General features: G+C 46.6%; 1 protein-coding gene across 1 annotated transcript; it reads right to left on the bottom strand.

The window, feature by feature from the left end:
• Positions 1 to 3,372: 3,372 nt before the first annotated feature.
• On the bottom strand, positions 3,373 to 17,837 carry ZNF597 (zinc finger protein 597). The gene is given in 6 exon segments (XM_057487692.1): positions 3,373 to 13,609; positions 13,612 to 13,889; positions 13,891 to 14,402; positions 15,539 to 15,549; positions 16,536 to 16,622; positions 16,625 to 17,837. Coding segments are annotated over 6 exon segments (1,317 nt in total). The 5' UTR covers positions 16,779 to 17,837; the 3' UTR covers positions 3,373 to 13,334.
• Positions 17,838 to 17,934: the final 97 nt, after the last annotated feature.

Below are 17,934 nucleotides of genomic sequence, written 5' to 3' on the forward strand. Positions count from 1 at the left end.
AAATTCTCCAAGCCTGTTCCCTCCTCCGGAAACGGGAAGACCTGCCTTGCTTACCTCATGTGATTGGTGAAGTGAACACGTGTGTGCGAGAGCATTTTATTTTGCCTTCTGGAAAGTGTCGAATAAAAGGAAGACAGATTGTGTGTCCAGTAAAACCGAGCATCCTGAATCTTCAGTGAGCTCTTCAGATCCTGGGATGAGCAAAGAGGCCATTGGACTTCGAAGGAGCAAAGGTCCTGTTTCCCTGGCTTTGGCACTTGCCTACACGGTGGGCACAGTAGAGAATGTCCTGAGAAGAGAAGAATTTCTTCAAAACCCTGTTAATGAGTGGCATTGGTGTGCAAGAGAGAGGTGCCCCAAAGTAGAGGTGCCCCCTTTTTTCCATGGCCCTTTGTGCTGCCTCTTTTTTTACATTGGCTTTTTACAATTTATGTTTTATTGTGGTAAATATGCATAACATAAAATTTACCATTTCTGCCATTTTTAAGTATACAATTCAGTGGCATTAAGCACATTCACACTTTCATGCAGCCATGGCCACCGTCCCCTCCAGAACATTTTGTCTTCCCAAAATGAAACCTTGTCTGCATTAAACGTTGACCCGCTCCCCGCCCTCTAGCCCTGGCCCCCTCTCCCTGCGGAGCTCACAGCAGTGGAATCACACAGCGTCGTCTCTCTGACTAGCTTGCTTCATGCGGCGTAACGTCCTCAGGGTCCGTCAGCACTGCAGCGCGGGCCGAAGTCCCTTCCTTTTTAAGGCTGAATAACATTCTGTTGTACAGATGGAATCCTTGATTTATCCATTCATCCATCAGTGGACACTGGGATTGGTTCTATGTTTTGGCTATTGTGAATATGTGCTCCTTCCTTTTTGCAAATACGTAATTTTCAAAAACCCAAAGGAAAATTTGCCACAGGGCCCAAGTCTTGTGACTGGTGTGGTCCAGCGCTCCTGGGGTACCTGCAGGCAGAGGTCTGGGGAAGGGCTTTCCCGCAAAGATGGATGGAGCCGAGGATTGGGGACAGGGAGACCAGGGTGGCCGCGGAGGGTGTCCCTGACAGGAGCAGCTTCAGGAGGGTGGGATGTTCAAAGATGAGTTGAAGTTCAGGCTTCCCGAGGCCCCACTGGGACCCGGGTGTGTCTGGGTAAGAGGGGGGCCCTGCACTGAGCACTCAGCCCTGCTGGGAGGGGACAGGAGCAGTTGCTTTCATCCAGAGGGAGGCCCAGGGGACAGGTTCTGAAAGGACAGTCTGAGGAAACGGCAGACCCAGGACGTGACACTGCACAGGAGTATGTAGTTCACGTGGAGCGTGGAGTTCAGGCTGAAGACAGCGTCGTGAGGAGGAGTTGTAAGGCTCTTGTTTTACCTTTTGGAAAACTTTAAGGAAGGAGCATCTGCAGACAGCTCAGTGTAGCCAAGTGTTTCAGTCTGTCTGAGCCACTGTTAACAAAATATCAGACTCAGGCTTATAAGCAATAGATGTGTATTTCTAACAGTTCCAGAGGCTGGAAGTCTGAGATCAGGTGCCAGGTTGGTCAGGTCGTGTTTTGCTGAGGTCCCTCTTCCTGGCTCAGCCGCCCGTCTTCTCACTGTGTCCTCCCGTGATGGAGGGGACGAGGGAGCTCTCTGGGGTCTCTTATATAAGGGCATTAATCCCATTCATGGAGCTCCACATGAATCCTCATGACCTAAGTACCTCCCAACGGCCCCACCTCCTAATACCATCATTTTGGGGCAGGTTATTTCAATCTGAATTTGAATTTGTGGGAGGACACAAGACATGCAGACCATAGCACCGCGTGTGCATGCACTTCCTTGGTACAGATTTAGATCCATCCTACCCCTAGCTCCCCTTTTCAATCTGTTTGTTAGGGGAGCGTTGTGTATTTTTCTCAGTTCTTGTCCCTGCCACAACAACAGTGCCAGCATGGTCAGGTATGGTCACCCTTCAGTTAGGGGCAGAGACACAGTAGTGAAGCAGAATAAAAGTTTTATTTATAGTTACTTACGGAGAGAGAAAATGCAGGTGACATCAGGGAGGAGAGGCACCCTGAATGGTTGAAGAGAGAGAGTTTAAGGCTATGCACTTAGGAAGTGCGGGCGACCTCAGAGGGGAGCGCTGAAAGGTTGAGATAAAGTTTTATAAAAGTTGCGCACTTAGAAAGTGCAGGCAACCTCGGAGAGAGGATTTTTAGAAAGTGACAAAAGGCCAGGTGCAGACCTGCCAAATGGTCCCAGATTTTCATCTTTGATAAGACGTTAAGTTTCTTCTTTTAACTTAACACAAGAAATTTACTGCTTTGATTCTTTCCAAGATAGGAGTTTCTGTCTGGAAGCATATCAATCAAGACTGTCTGCCCTGCCTCCAAGGTGGGCTGAGCCACTGCCCGTTTGATTAAAATGCTATCTTAGCTTTAAGATAGAATTCTTCCCGCATGAGCTGGGCCTTTGAGCAGGTTAAGGTAAATCTTACAATTGTATGTGCTAATCGACACAAGGAAAGCATAGGCTATGCTGAGATACTTTTCTTTATCTGGAGAGTATTCAAACTTCTAGGCTTTCTGTGTTTTAACTGCTTAACTCTTTTGAGTCCCTTCTAGTGGGCTTTATTGGCCTTATTCTCTATCCACCCCACTCATACTTATTTTCCTGCCTAACATGTTTATTCAACTTTGTAAGGTTTAAATAAGCGGATCAAGCCTCCAGTGTGGTGAGTGCCCAAGCCCCCTAAGACAAAGGCCCCATGGGGCCTAATGCCTCAGCCTTTGAGGGGCCAGGCCCCCTTGTAGGGGGCCCTCAGGTCTGACCCAGCCACCACCGGAAGTGTGGACCAGCGGCAAAGGTGGCTCCCGCAAAACTGGGAGGGTGATTAAGTCCGCCTCTGACTGTCCCACACTCCTCTTACGAACCTTTCCAAAATCACATTCTAGTGCTGGAAGCTAAACTGAAATTATCTGCTTTTTGCATAGATCCCTCTGATAGACCCTGACAGACTGCGATTCATGCTCTTGTTAGAAATTTTCATAGATGGGGAACTTGCCACTTTACAAGGTGCAGCATTTCATTTTGGTGTCGTCCTACCTGTTTTATGTCCCAAGATGCTGGGCTTTGAGCCATGCAGGCCTTTGCCCTTGGAGTCCTGGTTGCTTTCGTGACTCCCTTAGAGAGGGGAGCAGGGGGACCATGTTGCAGCCTCCAGAACGCCCCACCCAGAGGCTTTGTAAAACACTGACGTGAATGCAGGGAAGGAGGCCTCCAGGAGGGTGTGTTTTCTGGGCGAGAAGGTGAAGTAAAGCGTGTATGCTACCCAGCAGGATGACTGTCTAGGAGAGAGGCTCTGGTCTAGAAGAGGACAGCAAGAGGGCTCTGAGCCAGGATTTGGGGGAATCGGAGGTCACAGATCACACCAGAGGTCAAACATGTGCCCTCAGGAAGGAGAAATGAGAGCTCTGGAAAAGTCTGCTCCTAGGCAGTAAGGGACGTCCTGAGGCCAGTACAGTGGGTGGGTGGGGGTCCCAGCTCCATCACCCTGGGTGGGCAGAGGAGCTGAGTGGGACGTGCACCTCCCTGTGGCAGACTTGCAGCTTCTCCCCTTTTGTCTAGATCCCCCACCCCTCCCCATGGCCCATAGCTGTGCCCCGAGCCCAGGAGAAAACTCTCTACTCGGCAGTTTGAAACTGTGTGGCACCTTTTTGCTCCTGGCAAAGGATGAATTCTCTGGGAGGAAATAGTGCCTAAACCAGGGCACATGTCTTTTAAATTTTTATTTATCCTTTCTGGAACTGCATTCTTATATTAAGATCCAGTTTATTTGAACTTTATTTTCATTGTACACTGTTAGCACAGATAAATAATTGCAAATGCTAACAGTCTTAACAGCTCATCGTAGATATTCTTTGCGCGGAGAAGGCAAAGGCAGCTTTCCTATCAGGCGTGCACAAAAATCAGTCAATTCGGTAGCATAAGTTCTTTTCATGTCTCTGATGTTATTTTGTATATTACATTTAAATATGAATTTTATTGCTGTTTAAAATACTTCAACTTCATTTTGCTTCCAAGGTTATTTTTTAAATTGAGATATAATTCATACACTATAAAACTCACTCTTTTAAGTGTACGCAGTTCAGTGGGTTTCAGTACATTCACAAAGTTGTGCAGCCAGACACGTCTTTTTGAGAAAGAAGTTACTTCTTCACGAGGAGTTAGCTGAGCACACAGCTAGCGTGCTGCCATAGAACGTGACGAGGAGACAGCTCGGGACGGTGGAAAAGGCTCAGGGCGAGGAGCCTGAAGACCCAGCTTCCATTTCCAGTGCTGCAACTAGCCAGTTACTGAGCGCTAAGATGCCTCCACCTCGATTTCCCTATCGGGTAAAATGAGGTAAGATAAAATTATGGGTAGATAATCGGTAACTGGAAACACGGGTAAAATTCTGCCTGGTTTTCAGTTCTACTCTGAGCTGTCCGCCTAGGCCTAGAAAGTTTGGTTCTGGCTTGGGCCAAAATAAAGGTGACTGTCAGAGCTCAGTGCTGTGGCTTTTTCCCCTGAGGGAGACAGGAGCCCCAGGGTAAGAGGAAGCAGAGGGTAACGTGCTCAGGGTTCCTCCCCTCCCCACCAACCGCAGGCCTACTTTTTCCAAGGCGAGGAGCTTATCACTCATCTCGTGCTCACTCTCTCCGTCTTCTCTGACCCTTCTCACCAGCATCCTGGCTTACTGGGCTCTCTGCACATCTTCCATCAGGGTTACTCTTGTGTTTTTCTCATGCTGAGCCCAGGACAGCTCCAGTAGTCCCAGGATCTGCTCCTTGGCAGGCATCTTGGCATTCCCCACTGGTGGCAGGAGCCCCCCTGGCGCAGCTCCGTGTGGCGGAGGGTCTGACACAGTGGCAGCAGTGTTCCAGGACAAGGATCATGGGTTTCTAGGCTGGACCTCTCCCACAAGGTGGCATCTGTTATCAGGCAGCTTTCCAATTCTGGGGGCTGGGGAGGCCCAGGGCACCCAAGTTTGCAGTCATCTTATGGCTCAGAGGACAACCTCATACAGCTGGGACTAGACCTGGGAACATCACACCCTGTCTCTGTAGGGTGTGGCGGGCATCTGAGTTCTCCAATTTGTCTTTTCCTCTGGATACAGGTGACTGGGAAAAGCTGACTATACATGGGGTCAGCGGACACATTAGCTAAGGCCCTTGCAAAGTTCTCCATCAGAGACGTCAGCCCACTACCTGGTGCCCTTTCCAGAGGTCTCAAGTCCTTGTTTAGCTCTCTGCTCTCCTCAGAAGTAAACCGGCTCCCTAACCTTCCTCGCCAGGTGAAATCATAGCGTAACGCATCCCATCCCTGCAGCACTTAGAGCCGCGGTGTCACACTCACTTGTGACTAATACCTCTTCCTGGAAAGTTCAGAAAAACTGTAAACTCATGAGGAGGCAAGAGATACCTCCCACAAGTCTACCAGCCATCAGGTCACCCAACCCAGAAATTTCCAAGCCATCTTTGACTCGCTGCTCTCTCACCCAACCAGATCGTTACTTCTGCGCCCTAAATCTGTGCGGAAGCCACCCTGTCCTCATTCCCACGACCCCTACTACAGGCTCTTTCTGTCCCAATAGCCTCCTGTCTGCCATCTCAGGGCTTGTTCCCAAATGCTGCTGTGGCTGCAGTTAGCCCCACAAGGCAGGTGACGTCGAAATTCTGGCCCCGTCTTCCTAGCCCGGTGCCGCACCAGGGCGCCCCGACCCGGCCGAGGAGCTGGGCTTGGCACTCGCTCGGCGGATGGAAGTGGTGCCCCGGGGCCCCACGCGCTCGTTTCTCTGGGATTCCCCAGAGTCGTCTTGACAACACCCGACGAGGTCAGACCCCTCCGGCATCGCCAGCTCGGTGCAGAACCGCCGAGGTGGAGCCTCGAGATGGGAAGTTACAGCGGGTACAGAGGCCGAGGGCGGGGGGCGGGGCCTCTGCCGGAAGTACCGTCCAATCCCCTCTGATTGGGCCGGGTGGCGCCCCCGCCCCGGAAGTCTCGTCACCCCCTTGTCCGTCAGCAGCTGACCGCGTGAAGAGCGCGTGGGCCCGCGGAGCGCTCTGAGTAACAACGCATGCAGGAAGTCTATCCTAGAGTCTCATTCATTAAGCTCGTTTATTCTTGTGACAAGTATTCACTGATATCGCAGGGGGTTGCATCGTGAGGTGCAGCGTGTACTATGGTGAACCCAGATGATGTGCATGCTGTCTTAGAAAGCCTAGTCTAGAGGAGGAAACAGACATGACAATTACACAAATGTAAAACTGCAATCATAACTACTAAGGAAAAAACATAAACAGGAATCACGAGATGGGAAGTTACTAGGGAAGGCTCTACTTGAGATGGGAAGGTCAGGGCCCCCAGCTTTCTCCTGCCAGGCCAGTCACTCTACAGCAAGAAATGATTCCTTATAGATTTGCCCATCTCCCTTGACCCTTACACACTTTGAGGTAGAGTTCACAGTTATTCCTTTGGCATTTGTGGAGACTGAGACCCAGTCATTTTCTGGAGTTTGCCTAGCTCAGAGAAAGCTGAGCAATATGGAGCAGCACATCTTCTACCATGCACTTTATACTTCCATTCTGTCTCCTTCTATGTCTTATAATCCTACATTCAAGCCATTTTCTGCATGTGTGAAATGCGATAATGGTGAACTAATCCAGGAAAAGTGCCTAGCATGGGAGTGCCAGGAATGTGACATCTTGATTAGTGTTATCCATTTTCATCACTTATTACCTGATTCTCTGACTTACCTGCTAACTTTTGACCCCAGCACCCATCCTATCTTCTTACAGTACCCTAAGTATCCCTCAGAGAGTCACTGCTTCTCTACTTCATCCATGTGATTTTGGTGGGGCTGATCCCTACCACTGCTCCAGCAGAACACATGAGAACAGCTCTGGCCAGCCTACTCCATCCTCCTGGCCATAGTGGTTGGGTCAGGGACAGGCTCATGGGCCCAATCAGTCAAGTGAAGTTAACCAGGAATATGGACCTGCTAACCAAGTCCCTTTTGATCCATGATCTTCATGGTGTCAGCAGTTCCCCTTCTTGGAACTTCCTGGGCTGCCTAGCCTTCAAGTGTGGCACCATTCAGCCCCTCCTGAGTGCTTGCCCTTCCCCCATTGAGGGGACCTTCTAGGAGGGAACAGCACAGGTAATGATGTTATTGGGCCAGGTATCCCCTAGCCCAGCAATGTGAGCTACTTTCATCACTGAAACTTACTCCCAGAAAGGTCAAGGCAGTAACACGTGGACTCAAATTGTTACATTTACTTCTCTGTTGTATTAACTCAGCACAATTCTATTTGAAATACAAATATCACATTTACCTCACTTCTTTCAAACATGGCTTGTGGCAAGTATGCATCTTCACTAAATTATTCCTTTAAAGCCTATAGAGTATCATAACATTTTTATCCAGAGAACTGTCTTAGGCTTTTTGATAATTCCTTACAGCTTCTCTTAGCCACTGTTACACCTCCTGCCTACTTGCAACAATAGTACCAGGGCCTATTCCCTTTCTTCCAGTCAGTCTTCTATCCAAAATTAGGTATTTTCTGTGTTAGATGGGAGGAGATGGGAATAGACTCTCTCTGTTGCAACGAAGCTCTAAACCAAACTACTTTTGAGTACAGCTCCTTTGAATTGTACTAATTTCCACAATGTCTTTGATTATAAAATGTAAACTGTTGACATCTGACTTCTTTTGGAATAATGCTCTATTTATCAATGATCGACCTCCCAGCAATCACATTAAGGACTTAGTTGATACATATTTTCATCACTGGAACAAAAATTATCCAACAGTATAAAAGTGACAAAACCATAGAAATTTCATTCATTGTATAATTTTAAGCACTTACCATGTGCCTGACCCTTGGCCCTACAGAGACATTAAACCTCTAGTTACATAATTACTATTCAATTACAAGCATGCAAGTGCTCTGAGGAGGATAAAATAAAGGAGGTAAGGATGGAGACGATGTTCCAGGTAAAAGGAAGTGAAGAGCTTGTTCTATTTGATGAACTGAAAGAAAGTCAATGCCGTTGGAGGTAGAAGAAAGAAAAGAGCAGCTGGAATTGAGAGCTGGCAGGGAAGTAACAATAAGGTCACATTGAAAATTTGGGACATTATCCTAAGGACAATAGGAAGCCAGTGGAAGATGTCAAAGTTGGATGGTGACAAAATCAGATGTGCTGGCAGAAGAAAAGAGTGACGTGAGAGGTTTGGGGGCTGCGTCAGTCAATCCAGGCAAGTACTGTTGGATATGAGTGGAGAGAAAGCAGTCAGGTTTGAGAGGTATTTTGTGCGTATAATCATCAACAGGACTTGAGTGTGTGTTCAGCAGGAAGGAGAGTGTGTGCGTAACATGAAGAATTGTGTGGATGTGGCGCCACATACTGGAGGCAAAATTAGGGGCTAAAAGCACGAGTTTGGTTTTGGTCATGTTTTTGGTGCCTCAGAGACATCCAAAGGAAGACCTCCTGAATACAGAGATGTAGAGTGCAGGGAAAAGGCATCTGAGCTAGAAAGTGAGGGCTTTGTATTCATGGAAGTAGCTAAGCGCAGCTGGGGGCCGTGTACTCAGGTGGGCTCAGGATATACTCCAAGGAACCAGAAGCCTGTTAAGAGTTCGGCTTCGGCGCAAGCAGAAATCCGACGAGGAGACTGTGCCGGGTCTACAGAGAAGATACTCTACCCAGGGCAAGTGCGACGCATAAAGCATCCCTTTCAGCAAGCCAGAGACACACAGGCAGGACGGGCCCGTAGCTCCGCATCGCTAAAACGGGGTTAGGGCCGGCGAGGTAGCGCTGTCAGTGCCTACAGTCCAGGGCCGAGATTCTGGATGCCCGCGACGGCCACCGGCGAGGCCTGAGGAGCGGCTTGGAAAACACTCTCGCTCCCTTCTCCTCCCCCGGTTTCGGCGGCGCCGCCCGTGGGTGGGTGGCGGAGGCGGCGGCCCACCCACTGCCGCAGAGCTGCGTAGGAGTGCGGAAAAGCACCCCCGGAAGTGATCGCGCAACTTCCGGTTCCCAGCCCGCGGGCCCTTCTAGCGCGTCTCACCTCGTTGGCTTTCCCGGCGGCCTGAGCGCTCGCGAAGAGCATGGGCGGCCCGGGCTCTCGGAAGCCGTGCAAAGGCTTGTGGGATCCCTGCCCTTTCCCTTCCCCGTGCTGCCCTGCGCGCCCGGAGGCACCTGGCCCGGCACCGCCGACCGGAAACGAAGTCGACGTCCGCTGGGAGCGCCCTCTGAGTTCCAGGGAGCAAACGATTTACCGCCCGTAAAATGCCCCTTCGTCCTTGACTCACCCTCTTCCAACCACGGCCACCTCAGACCACTAAAGTGTGAAAAAAAAAGTTTACCTCATTGCCATCATTATAAAAAAGCGTTTATTCGATGGCAAATTGCACATCAGATAGACATTCACTGCCTACTTGCAATCTAGAGCTAAGAATGAGAATACACCAAGAATAGTAAAATCAAAACATTCAACAGACTACAAGCACACACAATAAAAATGCTAGTGAGGTATCCAGAGGAACTAGAGATTGCAGCATACTCTAAGGTTTATATAAATGTGTATTTATGTCATCTCCTCATCCTCCCCAGACTATTAATGCAAGGAGGGTTGTCAAAGAATAAAAGACAAAACACCTGTAGTCAAGATGGGCCAAGACGGTAATGGTCATCTTGGTATCAGTAGCCCTCTCGATCTACACAACTGAAACAGATGAATAGTCATACTTCTAATGAACATCATTTAGTTATTTTTAAACAATGGTCAAAGCAAAAACTTTACTATTGAAATCCTATAGGGATAACAAGTTTAACAAACAGCGAGATAAACCATAACTGGCTTTGTACACACGTGCAGTAAATTGGCAGATTACTTTGGGCAAAATCTGTGGTATCAGACTGTATGACATGCTGTAGTCATCAGAGCAATGCCACTTAGTTATGTGGAATCTCAGGAGTCAAAGACTCAAAATGCATTTATTGTGAAATGTCACTATTTAACTCCCTGAATTACTGGGTTACGTATTTTCTGTGTTAGATGGGAGGAGATGGGAATAGACTCTCTATTGCAACGAAGCTCTAAACCAAACTACTTTTGAGTACAACTTCTTTGAATTGTACTAATTTCCATAATTTCTTTGATTATAAAATGTAAACTGTTGACATCTGAGCTCTATTGAAATAATGCTCTATTTATCAATGATCGACCTTCCAGCAATCACATTAAGGACTTAGTTGATACATATTTTCATCACTGCATCAGCAACAAAAAACAAGAAGTTCTAGTCGATTTCTTCAGTACACTTTTCATGCTTCATAGTGGGTCAACATCCATGCTGCAAAAGGTAGTGAACCAACCATTCCTAGCAATAAATTCCCTGCATTTTGTTTTTCATCCCTATATTAACTTTTATCCAATATTTGTTAATACTGACATGGTAGGCTAGCAGTATCTGTGAGTTAATGACAATTTGTGGACTCTGTCTCCATCAGCTGACACTGTAAATATGAGGGTGGAAAAGCCATTGTAAAACAGCCTGGACCTCACTGGCAGACTGGCAGACACTCTTCTTTCAACTCCTTGGGCTCAGAGCAGCCTGAATTACATCCAGCCAGTGTGTTAGGTGCAAGTGTACAGTAAGGCAACAACAGAAAATATGCCTATTTCATAGTAATTGACCCTTAGGGTTTGTGTTTAATTTTTTAATTTTTTCTGTATACCAGTCATTGATAGTATTACATCAAAAAGGCATGTACGCATTATACGCATGTACATTGTTTTTATGAAAGTGCCATTCTTTAAAATACTTTATGGAAGCTTGACATTGTCCTCTAAAATCTGGAAAATAAAGAAAAATGTAAGACCTGAATTGTGAAGGAAGCCTCATCTGGAAAGGGGACTTTCCACAGCTAGGTGTGGAACAGCATTTATGGCATAAATTCTCACCTCCCCCGACACTTTCTCAGGAGCACAGGAAAGGACGCCAGTTTCCATCCTTTATGTAAGCCCCGTTCTGTCCAAGCGCCTACTAAGGTAGCCTTCCCCACTTCCTCCTGCAGCAACACTGCTGGCAGGGCCTCTTTCCCAGTTTCACTCCCATCCTGCAACTCTTCAGTCACCTGAAAAATAAAAGCCCCTAATATGTGCTGATGGGGCACCATGCCAGCTGCTCGGAGCGAGACAGAAGCAGGAGAGCTTTTGATATTTGGCAAAGATCTTTGTATCCCAGAGGTGGCTGATAAGAAAACTGGAACGCATCTTCCAACACAATTCTAAGCACCTCAGACAGAGACTTACTAAAGAAAAACCTACAGAAGACTTCACTTCTATTTAAGATCCTGAAGCCCCAGCAGACTGCTGTCCTGTGCCCTAAGAGTGAGACATCAGAAACAAAGAGCCAAGTGTGATGTTGACATACAGAGCACAGGGTCTCAACTGTGAGTCTGCAAATAAGAAACAAGAAACACAAAAAGGGGGAAAGGAGTGGGCAAGCTGCATTAGGACTGCTGGTTTCCATTTTTCTCATGGACAGCATCTTCCCGCTTCTAGTGTTAAGAGCTTAGAGCAGAGGCCAGTATCTTTCTGTACATTGTTTTTGGTCTGCTGGTCTGTAAAAAGACCACATCTTCCAGGTACTACTTTCCATCCAGTTATTCCTAAACAGCCCTATTCTAGCTATGAAGTTTCCCAGTGATAAGTCAACTTCACTAAGTGCTGTACTTTTATATTATGTAAACAGAGTAAGACCATCCTCACATCCCAATCAAAAGTCCATTTTAAACACATTCTGCTAAGTACACAATTGATTTTGCTTTAAAGAGAAATTCTATATGAATATATTTACAAGATTCCCTAGTTCTTTTTAACATTAATAACCATTCCACTGAACAATATTTTGCTCCAATATATACATGTAACAGCAGTATCTAAAGACCTATATATTGTCAAGTATTTTGGTTAAGCTCTATAACAATTTTCTATATGTACTTTTCTTTGGAAATGAGGAGGAAAAAAATTTTTTAACCAAAACCCAACTAAAACTGTAAAGACAGTACTTTGTTGAGCTTGCCATCTCTGGACTGGTCAGAAGGATAGGAGTTTGATCTTGAAGTCCTGGGAGTCTTCCTGTGGCTTTTCATAACCATACACGTAAGTTAGGCTTGGGGTAAAGCAAAGAGAGGGCAAAGGGGCTCTAGAATGTGCCTCCACAAGGTAGCCTCCACGAGGACCATCCTCACCCACCTCTCAGTCTCCCTGGCTGCTTGCAGTCCTAACACATAGTTTGAATGCCAACACATAACTCAGTGTTGAAGAATGCACAGCCTTTGGCATCAGAGACCTAAGCTCAGACACAGCCTTTAGTGCATTGCTATTTTTGTGTCTTGTGCAAGGTACTGACGTTATTCTCTCTGGGATTCAGTTTTCTCATTTAAGATATGAGTATAGTTCTTTCTCTGTCACAGATTTATTCTGAAGATTAAATTAGGTAATATGTCTAAAGTATCTAGCATGCTCACTAAATAGTTACTATAATTCATAGCAAGGCAATCCTTTGGTGGGGAATTGGAAGTAAATCCTCTTAGAGAGGAGCAAGTATCTTTCCCTTAAACAAGTCCAGGCACAAGAAAGAGCTATAGTCAGATTGCCAAAATCCTTGCAAACACTTGAATCACAAAGGCCAGTGGCATCAGAACTGAGAATGGGCTCCACAGGTACTAATAACTAATAACCACCATGACACCAACTAGTCCACCCATTTGAGAACTTTTCACACACTGAAAAAAGGCTTCTAAACCCCTCCAGAAACTCACGTGTAAAATAATCTCATACCAATGTTACATTCAGATAAGTATAGCAAAAAACAAAGTGTAAAACACATGTAAAAGTATTTACTGTCCTAGATACTATATCTACAGAACTGACAATAAATAAATTCTCCTCCTTCTAAACTGAGAAACCATGTAAACAAAATTAAAAGAACTCTAGCAATAACCTTCATTTTAACCAAAACTGAACTTTTAAGGTCTGTATCATTGGCACATACAAATGGATTTTCAACAGTAATTGAGTTACTGGGTTAGAATCCTGGCTTCATTCACTAGCTGTGCCATTGACTATGCTTCATCCATTATAAAATAGAAATCATACCACCTAAATAAAGATTGGGATGAAAATTAAGTGGTATATTGCATAGAATGTATGTAAAGTGCCTGGTAATGTAAATGGTAATTGTTACCCAATTTTCAGTGCAGATACTGAAAAACAGAAGCATTAATGAAAACTTACTATATTTACTTGGCATTTTTCATATGGGTTCACTGATGATTAATGAGATGCATATTCAGCCAGAAACTTTTCCCACACACAGTATGTTTACGTGGTTCCTCCCCTGCGCAGCTCTTCTGGTGACATGCAAGCTGTGAGTCCAAAATAAAACTTTTTGCACGCGCTTTGCACTTATGGGGCTTCTCCCCTCTATGAATGCTCTGATGGGAAATAAGTTCAGAGATACAAAGGAAGGTCATGGCTCACTTAGGACATTTTAAGGGTTTGAATTTTGAGAACAAAAGCAGCTTTTCCCACAGTTGCTGCAGCATTCAGAGTCATTCTCATGGCCCTTCTTGGGGAGGGCGAGGCGTGAGGGTTGCCCAGGACATTTCACGCACTGACTGTTTTAGTACTAGGTAGCCGAAGTGTGTGTTTTCTCACGCAAAACAAGATTTGTTTTCTGACTAAAATATTTAACACAGTTAGTACATTCGTAGGCTTTTTTGGCAGTGTGGGTTTTCTGATGCTGTGCCAATCCTGGGAGCCACATAAAACCTGTCCCACATATGCCACATGGCAGGGTTCTCCTTTACGTGGACATTCATGTGCCGAGACAGGCGGGAGGGCTGGCAGAGGCCGCTGCTGCTGCACGCTGTGCACTTAGAAGGCTTCCCGCCGGTATGGATTCCCCTGTGTGTCCTCAGGTTGGTTCTGTGATTAAAAATCTTCGCACAGTCACTACATTTATACTTATTGTCTCCTGAATGCGTTTTCTGGTGCAAAACAAGGTGTGAATTATCACTGAAGCTTTGGTCACAGTCAGGACACTTGTATGAATTTATGGCTTCTTCCCCAGGAAACTCAAGAATTTCACAAAGTGCTGTGGCTCCTAAACAGCGCAACAGTTCTATGAATGGGGCCTCATTTTCTACGGTAACTAAAGGCTTATGAACCCTTCCTGCCAGCGGAGTCCCATCTGATGCTTTCCTCTCAGGGTTTCCAGCCCAATTCTCAGAGGAGGCTTCTGGGCAGCAAACAAGGGGCACGGCAATGGGGTACTTTTCTAGGGCAAGCTCTTCAAACGCCAGAGTCTAGATTTAACTGCTGAGTAAGCTCGGTCCTCATTTCCCCTCTTGTTGATAAAAACAAAACAGCAAAGTATAGACAACAGAGATACTGTTGAGACATTCAAGAGATATCGGAGAGAGAACAAGCTAAGTTAGTTACCCAGGGGACCAGGAAACTGTGACGGCTTATCCTGTAACCCAGACACTGATAATATACCACATCAGAAGCCAGGAGGCTCTACTGGCTTCCCAAAGGACCTAGTTCTAGGTGAGCCTTCGAGAAGAGAAAGCACAAAATAGCTATACCTAAGTCAGGGCCCAATTGGAGAGTTGCTAAGAACATTTTTTAAATTAAAGTATCATTGATACACAATCTTATGATGGTTTCAACTGCACAACACAGTGGTTCAACTTTCACCGTGTTATCAAGTCCCCATCCCCTCCATTACGGTCACTGTCTATCAACGTAGTAAGATGTTATAGACTCATTAATTGTATTCTCCATGCTGTACTACCATCTAAGAGCAATCCTGATAGACACTGCCTAGAGGTGGGGTTTTCTAGTTTGTCTATGTAGGTCTCAAGAGCTTTCTACAGTTTAAGCAGTTCCATGTGACAGGTGAGCAAGCACAACTGGAAAAAAGATTGGGATTCATATTTGTCAAGAAAGAAAGAGAGCAAGCCAGTATTTTTCTACCTAGCAGAGAAACACTCTGGTTATTAGGAATAGTTTTATTGTCACCAGGAGTTTCCCCAAATTTCTTTACTGCTCCCAGAGGGAAGATCAAGGTAGAGCTGTTACATGTCCTACAAGCAAATAATAACCAGTATCACCACTAGGATGGCTGACAAAATTTAGGCCTGCCAAAAAAAGCATTCCTCTTTAATTTTACCGAATACCCTTAATTTATAAAACCAATATATTAATACAAAAGGGATCTCTCCTTCCAAAGAAACAGCCCCATGATTGTCTCAGCTCATTGCCCGGAAAGCGTTCCTGGGCTACAGTGCAGCGTGTGGGAACCCAGAGGTACCCAGTGGTTTTGCTGATTTGAGGAGACCAACTTCAGGGATGTCAAGGTAGCTAGAATTTGACAGCAAAATACCAGAGAAGAAGCAGGTGCTCAGGCAGAGCATTCTGGTCATCTAGATGGGGTCACCTCAAGACTGGCTGAGTACTTATCTGTGAATGCATGGGAGGGAACTACCCCCAGCCGGGAAAAGAGCCACCAAAATGAAATACACAGAGTGATCTTGAAAGTTCATGTAATAGTCCACATTCCCGCCAACCAAAGTGGAAAGACCCCCTCCCCCCACCCCAAGCACACAGGGCATTGGGCAGTAAGCTCAGAAAGACATTGACTTAGCAGAAGGCCAAATCAGCCTTAGACTAAAGGTTGCTCTGAACAGACCCTAACAAGGCAAAATTGCTCCCAAGTGATTTAAATGCATCCCACAACAAAGTCCAAAAATATTTTTAAAATCACAACAAAAGCCAACATCCAACAAAATAAAACTTACAATGTCCAGCACCCAGTCAAAAATTGTAAGGCATATAAAGAAGCCAAAGAGCATGACCCTTAACTAGGAGCAAAATCAGTCAACAGAAACAGACCCAGAAATGACACAGATGATAAAACTCGTAGAAAGAGTGTAAGAATAGCTATTGTAAACATACTTCACATGTTCAACAAGGTAGAGGAAAACATGAACATGATGAAGAGAAAGTAGAAAATAGAGAAGAGGAATTACGGTGTAGGTCAAACAGTCAGCCCGAGTCAGGGGTAAACTCTCCTCAGGTGTAGGAACATTTCTGCATATAGTGCCCCTGAGATGAAAAAGGCACAGCACCGCCTTAAGAGTAAATCAATTTCCACTCTTTAGCAAATGAAAGTAACTTATACTAATGGGGTTTTTCAAGTAAAATTGTGAATTGACTATAACAAATATTTGGTAAGATTACCAGGCACTGCAATGTCTCATGCAAAACCACAGTCACTGTACTAGACAGGCTTGTTGTCTTTTAAAAATCATTTCATCCTTTGAAAACTGCTCTCTTGTGCAAGTTATCATATCCACAAAAATCACCCAAGGACAGGTTCCACTTGCTGATACCAACATGTAAATTAGACATGAAATCCTAATCCTAGAACTGACTAAAGTTCCAGAATGCAGGAAAAACGGCCTTATCCATCAAGGCCATATCCTCAAAACACTCCTGTGTGATGTCTCTGCTGAAGGACCCTGGGCAGGGTACAGACTCACACACTTCTCTTGTGAAAAATACACAGCCAGATTCTCAAACAGCATGGGTCCCTGAAACAACATGAAAGCCCATCTCAGGACAAGAGGCAAGAAGCCCATCCCCTTAGTAGAGGAAGGCTGAGAAGAGAGAAACATCAGATGCAAGGGAGAAAAAAGGCTTGGTGTAAAAGGGTCCTGTGTGCTGGGGATGGGGTCTAAGCGGATTCTAAGGGCTGGTGGTGGGTACTAGGAAGAAGATAGTAAAAATGGACATAATATTTAAGGATCAAGGCGGTAACTGTGAGTTGTTCTAGAAGAGACTTCTAGAAGAAACTACTACAAGAGAAAAGATAAGGGGACAGCCCAGGGAGGGAAACCATTATGCAAGGATGCTCTTAGGGAAAAAAGAGCGAGCAGCCCAGGAAGAATCATGAATGGGTAAGGTTTCTAGTGTTCTCTCAACATCCTTCCCTTTGCTGGTCCCTCTCTCCTTCCGCATGACGCTCATTGCTAAACTCAAGGTAGCATCACATCCCGACCTATTAATCCTTCCCTAAGTTTACCAGCTCGATGTCAATAGACTTTGGCGTGATTAAAGGGTTTTGTTTGCTCATTCAGGAGTGGAATGAAGCCCAGAAATGTCAAGTTTGGGCAGCATGTCAGACACCTTGCGTACTCGGTTATAGCCATCTCCGATGGGCGCTGTTTCCAGGCGGTGGTTCTGAGAGGAAGAATTCGCTAAGCCATTTCTCCTCACGCCTCACCCAGGAACGAAGACAGCAGCTCTCCATTTGGGGAACGAGAGCCCTCCCGTCACGACCGGCACGCCTAAGCCCCCTGACGAAGGAGCGCGGGCGGAGGCCGGAAGGCAGCCACCGGAACTTGGACGCGGGAGGAGCCTGGTCTCACCCGGAGTACGTAGCACCGAAGGAGAACAGCTGTGCCAAGGATAAATGAGATCCTGCGTAGGATGCTCACCTGGCCGGATGGCCGGCCAGGCTTCCCTGGCCCGACTCCCGCTAGGCGCCGGCGACCTTAAAGCCCAAGCGCCAACCCCAAATGCGGAGCGTCAGCCAAGCACTGGGCGGCCGTGAGCAAGCCTCGTTTCTGAGCCTCCCCGTCTGTGCGGGGGGCGCTCAGGTCGCTCCAGGAGCCCGAGCCCCCCACCCAGGTGCGCACCGCCGGCGCCCACGCAGACCCAGCTCGGGAGCGTGGAGCCCCGCCTCGCCCGGCTGCCGCCCGCGAACACGCCCCTCCGCGGGCGGGACTCGCGGCCGGCCTGCCCTCTCCTAAGATGGCGGCGTCGGCGGCG

Source organism: Manis pentadactyla, chromosome 10, assembly GCF_030020395.1.
Source record: "Manis pentadactyla isolate mManPen7 chromosome 10, mManPen7.hap1, whole genome shotgun sequence".
Lineage (NCBI taxonomy): Eukaryota > Metazoa > Chordata > Mammalia > Pholidota > Manidae > Manis > Manis pentadactyla.